Raw genomic sequence first — 8,392 nt, forward strand, 5'->3', positions numbered from 1 at the left:
ATGGTTGTGCAGAGTGTTGGCTGTAAAAATAATGCTATTGCAGAGATTCAACTTTTTTGTTCCTAAGTTCTGCCTGTCTTTACCCCTGTCTGTTTTCAATCTTTGTTCCTTATGGTCAATTTAAAAAAAAAGTGTGCATGGCATTTTAAAAAAGCAATAAAGGAAGGAAGGAAGGAAGGAAGGAAGGAAGGAAGGAAGGAAGGAAGGAAGGAAGGATTCATATGGTAATAACATATTCCTAACAGGTGATCAACTGGTGGCCAAAACTGGAAGAGGAGGGGCATATCCTTCATATGGTTTATTTCATCTCCAGCCCAACTACCAATCTACCAGGTCACTTGCCCCATTTGAAAATCTGGTTTTGAATTTGACCCTGAAAACAAAAGTGATGTCTCCTATTCCTTACAAACTCATTAGTGACATTCAAACAGGATGCCATGGTTCTTTAAAGCAAATGTGAGAATTTGATCTGGGGATTGAGGTTGAGCAGAGTGACTGATGTAATAGGTTGGCTTAAAAAAAAAATGTTGTTCCCAATATCCACAAAATTCAAAAACAGCACCTTTAAATTCTGCTGGTATAATAAGTTAGTGCCAGAAGTTCCACAGGGAGGAGCCCTGCCCGATCTCTAGTGGCATTGGCACAAAACTGGGTCCACCATACTGGGCTCCAGGTGGATCCGAGCCATGTATCCAAGCCATGGGGGACCACTCAGAGTGACTCCTCTGAAGACTGCAGGGATCTAGTAGGGATCTAAGGGATCAGGAGGTCCCTGAAGTATCCTGGACCGGAGTTGTTAGGAGTCTTACAAATTAGTACCAAAACCTTGAATGTGGCCAGAGCAAGCCTTTGAGAACCAGGACATTTTGGACCAGGCCCAAGGGGAGCCCCACACAGAATGCATTGCAACAATTGAGTCTTGAGGTTACTCAATGGACTGTGGTCTGGCTCTTTTAACCTTACACATAGGCTTCGCTTCAGCCAGAATTCAACAGCGGATTCTCTGCCTGTCCACAGCTATGATGGCCATCTGCCTGGGGTATGTTAGCTGAGATTCCTACATTGCAGAGGGTTGGTCTAGATGACGCTTGGGCTCCCTTCCAACTCTACAAGTCTATCATTCTGTGATGGAAGGCTGGACTTCCCTTGTCAGAGTGTGCACGTTCCAGGCAGGCTGGGAATTAAATTGGAACAGCGTGTGCACTTGCACCTCCCATTCTGCCCAAGCATGCAAGAATTAGCAAGGTGCCCAATGCTGTTTGGCAGGGTGGCACGGGGGCAGAGAGAGGAATCAGAGAGATCAAGCAAATCAGTCCAGCTGGGCGTTATAGGGAGGGGCAGAAATACTCTGTGCTTGTTAGCCATTTGCTGCTGTTTCAATTTAAATCCTTCTGTTTCAAGCAGTCATGGGTAGCCTGCCATTCTGCAGCTATTGCTGGGTCCCATCTCCCAGACAGCATGGGGAACAGTCACTACAGCCAGTGAGCAAGCGGGCAGAGGAATTGGCTGCTCCTCTTTTTAACCCCTGTCTTGTCTGGGTCAAAATGGGAGGCGGGTGAGCAAGCAAGCAAGTTGCAATGGGGAAGCTGAGGAGTCCAGTGCCACTCCCCTGCCCCATGCCTGCCCACTGAGATGCCAACTCTCAGCAGATGCCTGACCATGCTGACACTTGATGTAAGGAGTAAGTCTCATGAACATACTTGGGAGCTGGCTGGCTGCATTTGTTGCAGGAGAGGATACTTACAGTCCCTGTGCTGCTGCCACTCCAAAGGGAAAGAGCCTTAGCTCAGAGGCAGAGCATCTGCTCTGAGTGCAGAAGGTGTCAGGCAATGCTGAGCTAGTTGGACCAGTGGCCAGACTCAGCATCAGGAGCTCCCAATGTTCCTAAGTAATAAGACAAGACAGAGAAGGTTGGGGACATTGCAGTGGTGCTCTGAGCTCCAGCCCCATGGAAGAGTGAGGCAAACCTTATGTCAAGGTTTGGATTCCAGCCGTACCCAGAGTAAAGCAAGCTGTTCTATCAAGACAAGGTGCTCCAGGGCATCCGTCAATGAAAGATCCACCCAAACTCCCCATCCTCCCTTGAAACCATTTGAAAATACAGATGGGGAAGACTATAATTATCTCATAGGAGCACAAACAATTTCCATACTAATGCAGCGCCAAAGCCAAATCTTTAAGTTCCCCTCAAAAGCATCAGCCTCCTGAACCATATTATCACATCCAAGAATGAGCCACAGGGATAATCCCTGCAGCATGATGCTTCTTGGCTCCCAGTGCCTGGGCTGGGCAAAACACAGCTTGATGTTCCAGGCCAGTGCATAGCATGCTTCTGACTGAAGCAAAGCACAGTGATTTTGCTCTTTAATGTGCTGATGGAATCTCTGTGTTTCTTTGGGACAGGAACTGCAGCATTGGAAGGGAGCATGTTGTGGTGCTCATCTCACTTCTCCAAGGGGTGAGAGGTTTCAGCAATTACGTAGATTTTGTTTCTGCTGGGAGGAGGTCACTGGAGGAATCTGTGCATTTGGTAATACCTGTGTTCATTTACAAATATACAGGTTGAACATAGGTAGAGAATGGCCATGGTAGCTGTGTGGTATCTCGAATATCAGAGGCAGTGTACCTCTAAATGTCGGTTTCTGGAAAGCAGAGAAGCGGAGAGCGCTGTAGCACTTGGGTCCTGCTTGCCTCTGGTTGTCCATGGTGAGAACAGGGTGCTGGACTGGATGTGCCTTTGGTCTGATCCAACAAGCACAGTTTACGCATTGCAGGAGATAACCAGAGTCTGCTGCTCCCACATTGGGTCTCTGGAGAGATGGCTGGCAATGTCCTTGGGTACTTACAAGCTCCTTTTTGTGTCCTTCTCAGTCTCCAGGAGGAGCTGTCTGAGTCCGGTGCTGCTGTGTCACCAGCTGGGGAATTGGACCAGGAGCTTAGTGCTGGAGTCCATATATTCTAAAGCTGATGGCTCAGAGCCCATTAGATCTGAGGTCAGCAATCCAGAACCTGCAAAGCCTGAGCTGTGACCATTACAGATGCTGCTCCCTGAGCTTGACTCACCATTGGAATAAAGTACACCATGCACTACCATGCCCTGGGGAGGCTGGTCCATATGAGTGAATAGGGTACCTCAGTTTGCCCTCACCCGTCCTCCTTCTTTCTTACCACCAGTCCACGGGATGACAGCTGCCTCCTCCTTGTCTCAGTTCCCCAGCCATGATCTGTATCCATTGCTGAAAAACAATCATCTATCTGCCCAGGACTGGCCCAAGATATGTTGGTACCTGAGGTGACCCAAAAAATGGTGCCCACACCCTGCCTGGAAAGAAGGGGTGAGTGAAGATCTACACCAGGAACGAGGGTGAGAGGAGACCAGCAGTGCCTCCTATTTGCCAAGAGTAGAGGTGGCATGGGGTGGGGGGGCTGCTGAGGAGGTGGCAGATCCAGCCTCCAAGGAGCATGCCACAGCTGTGCCTGCCACCATGGCAGCAGCACTGGGCGACACATTCCTTGGAAGCCAGATCTGCTACCCCTGTGGAACCTGCTGCCTTACCTTGCCTCATGGGTGGGCCAGCCCTGCATCTGTGGGATGTAAAACACAGGAGCAGTCAAACACAACATTGATAGAGTGGACATGAAAGGGGTCTCAGTCTGCCAGCCGGAACTTCCTGTTTATTCTTGGCTGGGATGGGCTTCCTCTGCGTAACTAGAGATGGGTGTGGCTTCACCTGTGCAGGTAATACAAAACCACAGGCTAGCCACCATTTCTCTCTCTTTCTGACCATCTTTCAACTAAGCAACATGGGCTTAGGCAAGCTGCTCTCTTGGCCTCCAGCCAAGAGACTAGAAGGAGCTATCTCTCTTAAGGAATAGTCTCCTAATAATGTATATACTATTTTCTAAGCTAAAAGTCTGCCTTCTGGGATCCAATTGTGAACAGATGATATCTTGTAAGTAAACTCTTTATATGCTTTCCTAGAAGACTGTGTCGTGTCTTATTTTAAGAGGGATTAAAGGGAAAAATACCAGGACAGTATTATTATAGAGACTCTAGCGAGTCTGAGCAAGCTTTCCGCTGTGTGTGTTTAAAAGGGGAATGTAAAACTCTGCTAAGTTCTGGGACTTGTTAACACAATTTGGAATAGGATACGGTAAACAATATATCCTCTCCTGCATCCCTAAACATTCCCACAAAAACACACACAGCATCTGTCTAAGTTGTCTACAGTTCAACCCATACTGTGGCACCTGCGGGGTGTGGGATTGCAGTCTTGTGCGGCACAGGCTGTTTGCATTCATGCACAGGCCTTTTCATGGATGTATGCTAGAGACAAGACGCTTCCATTCCCCACTCTAAGATTAAACTTCCCGGCAGCCCAGGGAAGGAGTTGAGCACTAAAAGAATGATAAGACTTGCAACTCACACTGCTAACAGCATTTTAACAAGGCATCTCCAAAAGCCAAAAGGAAAATAGGCATGGTGATTTGACAGTCACAGGAACCACCAGAGGGAATGTAAGAAGATAAAAAAGCTCTGCTGGATCAGGCCAAAGGGGGCCCATCTAGTCCAGCATCCTGTTCTCACAGTGGCCAACCAGATGCCCTTTATGGGAAACCTGCAAGCAGGACAAAAGCCCTCTCCCTTCCTGTGGTTTCCAGCAAATGATATTATTAAGAGGAAGAGTTTGGATTTGATATCCTGCTTTATCACTACCCTAAGGAGTCTCAAAGCGGCTAACAATCTCCTTTCCCTTCCTCCCCCACAACAAACACTCTGTGGGGTGAGTGGGGCTGAGAGACTTCAAAGAAGTGTGACTAGCCCAAGGTCACCCAGCAGTTGCATGTGGAGGAGTGGAGACGCAAACCCGGTTCATCAGATTACGAGTCCACTGCTCTTAACCACTACACCACACTGGCTCTACTGGAACTGTCCCTAGTGAAATAAGGGACAGCTGGAGCCTACGTGAGAGTGCGTTCACCAGCCTTGCTGCCAGGCCTCATCTGGAAAACCCTAAATTCCACCCAGGTTCTTGACAAGCCAGCGTCAGAAAGATTTGCAATCTACCACAGGCATAAAAACAATCCATGAGCCTGATGTGGTCGAGATCTCAATTGCAAATCAATACTTGCAACAGTTTTGCCATTTTTCAGCTGTTTCTTACCAGCCTGCAGTGTTTCAGACTTGCAAGCCAGCAGAGAGGTTTTCTACATACAATGGTTTTCTATTCTACAACGTTCACCAGCTTTTGGGGGGGAGTAGGGGAGGGAATGCCCAATAGAGTTGGTGTAGCAAGTAGCTCTTGAGAAAGCTCCCCTCCTTGGTCCAACCCTTCTTTTAAAGACCACATAAGCCATTGGCTATCATTATATATCACATGGCAGAGAGTTCCACAGATCCATTAGGGGCTGTGTCACCAAGGGCTGCCTTTTGACTCTACCTTGCACATATTCTCTTGCCTCCTGCTTATTATTTATCAACTTTCTGTCATGTCCACCGTATCTTTTGGTCACCTATCCCCTTAGAACCTATGAGAAGCTACAGAGAGGCCTCGCTCAAAACAGGAGAGCACTTGCTTCGCATGCAGAGCCCAAGTTCAACCCCTAGGGCTGCCAGGGACTGCGAAAAGCTCCTTGTCTGGAACCTTGGATTGCTGCGCTGCCACTCAAGGTAGACATGGGGAGGGGGAGCCTTCAGTGAGGAGGGCAAACGTGGCCCTCCCAGCCTTTCCACCTGGCCCTCGGGTCTCTGCCCTCCCCCTCCCCAGGCCACACCCCTGAGTGGCCCTACTTGCTCCCTCCCTCAGCTTTTCAAGCATTTACATTGGTTGTCCCTGCCTGGCCCTGCCCGCCGCCGCTATGTGGCCCCCGGAAGGCTTTCCAGGAGGGGATGCGGCCCTCGACCGAAAAATGCTCCCTGTGCGGCTGACTCGGCATCATGCAGCTCACAGGCCACCTTTCCCGAACCCCCCACTTATGGGTCTGAGCCTGCTGGTCACGTGGACAAGGAGATTTGGGGGGGGGGGGGGAGCTCATTCCAGTCCGGAGTCGAGCCACCTGAGTCCCGCAGTGGCCAGAGTCCCTGTCCCCGCAAAAGTAACTCCGGGACCTCTGCTTGCACTCCGCAGCCCCGCCGGTTGGCTGCCCTCTCCGCGGCCCCCGGGGATCTCTCCCGCTCAGCCCCGGAGGAGGCGGAGGGAAGCGGAGGCGGGAAGCAGCCGCGGAGCCGCCTTCAGCCCGAGCAGCTGCCTGCACTTTGCTGACACGAGCGATTCCGAGTTGACGGCGCGCCCGTCCTTGAGGCAGCAGAGGCGGCGGGCGGCGAGCGCGGCAGGCGAGAGGCGGGCCGGGTTCGCTTTAAGGGGGCCGGACGCGGAGGGAGAGCCCGGGAGCAGCTCCTGCCGGCCTCGCTCGCTGCCAAAGAGGAAACGGGAGGAAAGTCCGGCGCGGGAAAGCGAAGCGGCGCGGGAGAGGACGCCGGGGCCGCGCTGAGCAGGGCGCGGGGGCTCCCCCTTTGCTCTTCTGCATCCCTCCGGGGGCTCCGGGCGCCCCACTGAGCCGAAGTCCAGCTGCAGGGGCCAGCGAGCCGAGGAGGGAGGGATCCAGCCCAGCCAGCACTGCTGCGGTCTCTCCTGGACGGCGCGCCCTCCCCGCGAGAAGCGGGCCAGCCTGGCCTTGGGCATTTCTCGTCTGTGCTGCCCTGGGACGTGGCTAGAGCGCCTGCTCAGCGCCCAAGAGGTCTCCGGTTCTATCCCTGGGCACTTCCAGGCAGGACGGAGGAAGGACTCCCCTTCTGAAACTCCGGAGAGCCGCTGCCGGCCAGTGTGAGCAGCACTGCGCTAGATGGACCGAGGGCCAGCTTGGTCTAAGGCACCTTCCTGCGAGCAAGAGGCAGCGGGGTCTCTGCGAGATGCACCCAGGAAACCCGGGGATTGTGGGACCCTCATCCCTCGCCGCCGTGCCCCAGACGGCGGCTTCTTCTGGGGGAACAGAGCCCATCGCCCCCCAGCAGTCCAGGATGGAGAACTTCAGGAAGGTCAAGACGTCGGAGGAAGAAAGCCCGCTGCCCTTCGTGGGCCTCCCCTCGGACGTGATTGAGATGAAGGTGAAGGAGGGCAGCAAGATCCGGAACTTGATGGGCTTCGCCATGGGCAGGGTGGCGCGGGAGGACACCCGGCAGATCGTCTTCAGCGGCTGCGGCCGGGCTGTCACCAAGACCATCACCTGCGTGGAGATCATGAAGAGGAAAGTGGGCGGCCTCCACCAGGTCACCAAAGTGCAATACAGGACTATCCTCGAGGTCTGGGAGAACAAGGCAGCCCGGCCTGAGGGGGGCCCGGCAGAACATCTCACCGTCCACAAGAATGTGCCCTCCATCTGCATCCTGCTCTCCAAGGACGCCCTGGATCCCAGCCAGATGGGCTATCAGCCCCCGGATCTCCCCGGCGGCCTGTGGGTGGGCGAGGGGGGCAGCCAAGAGGACACGTCCAGCACCTCCCCGAAGGGAAGGAAGAGGAGGTTGGCGCTGCCCCACGAGGAGGAGGACCCGCGGAACAAGAAGGCTCAGGTACCGGAGATCCAGGACGACTCGGAGGCCCTGGTGGGTTGTGGACACGGACGGCATTCCTGCCCTACTTGCCTTGAGCAACTGTGAGCAAAGCAAAGCCGTACCTGCCGCCCCTTATATGCAGACTGAGGGACAGATTGAGGCTGGGCGCATTCCGGATTTGCAGGTGCTTCGTAACCAATAAAAGGGGTGATGGAGCGGGGACTGCCTTTGCTAACGGTCTTGTGTTGGGTTATTCTTCCCAGGGACAGATGTCCCCCCACAGCCGCCTCAAATCCTGCCAACTCAGGTTGGGTGGAGCAAAGGATTCTGCTCCATATACCAGGCAATCAAAGGATGGTCCATTCAGACAGACCACTGGGTTGTGGAAAACAGCCCAGGAGGGAAGAAGACATGGTTTGGGTATTGACTGCACGCAGGATGTTTTCACACGCCGGGTGAAGTGGAGGACTCAAGACGTGGGTTGCTCAAAACCACTGACAGCACATGTGGCTTGTTGCTAGGGCTGGGGAGAGAGAGTTAAAGGTCCCAATAAGAGGCAAAGGCGTTGACTGTAAACCTGAGAATGGAAACATATTTCTCTATCCAGGACTAGGGGTGTGTGTTTTTTTTTAAATGGTCTTATGATCAGGGCTATGGTTTCTGTGCCCCTTCTAAACTTAAAAGATTGCATTGCTTCCAGGGAAGTTTTCCCTCTGAAAGTTGACTTAAATTTGCATCTCTGCCTATAGATTTGCATATGCACATTTTAGGAAGTACAGGTGAAACTCGAAAAATTAGAATATCGTGGAAATGTCCATTTATGTAAGCAATTGTTTTCATTAG

At 52.5% G+C, this 8,392-nt stretch overlaps 1 protein-coding gene across 1 annotated transcript; it reads left to right on the forward strand.

Moving 5' to 3' along the window:
- Window positions 1-6,938: 6,938 nt before the first annotated feature.
- RPP25 (ribonuclease P and MRP subunit p25) lies at window positions 6,939-8,064 on the forward strand. Its single transcript, XM_033160307.1, has one exon. It carries the CDS (start codon window positions 7,019-7,021, stop codon window positions 7,652-7,654), a length of 636 nt encoding a protein of 211 aa, XP_033016198.1. The 5' UTR covers window positions 6,939-7,018; the 3' UTR covers window positions 7,655-8,064.
- The last annotated feature ends 328 nt before the right edge of the window (window positions 8,065-8,392 follow it).

This window comes from Lacerta agilis, chromosome 9 (genome assembly GCF_009819535.1).
Source record: "Lacerta agilis isolate rLacAgi1 chromosome 9, rLacAgi1.pri, whole genome shotgun sequence".
In the NCBI taxonomy this organism is placed as follows: Eukaryota; Metazoa; Chordata; class Lepidosauria; order Squamata; family Lacertidae; genus Lacerta; species Lacerta agilis.

What these genes read in the sequence shown, in the direction of transcription:
- RPP25 (XM_033160307.1), top strand. Translation starts at nt 7,019, where the DNA reads ATGGAGAACTTCAGGAAGGTCAAGACGTCGGAGGAAGAAAGCCCGCTG.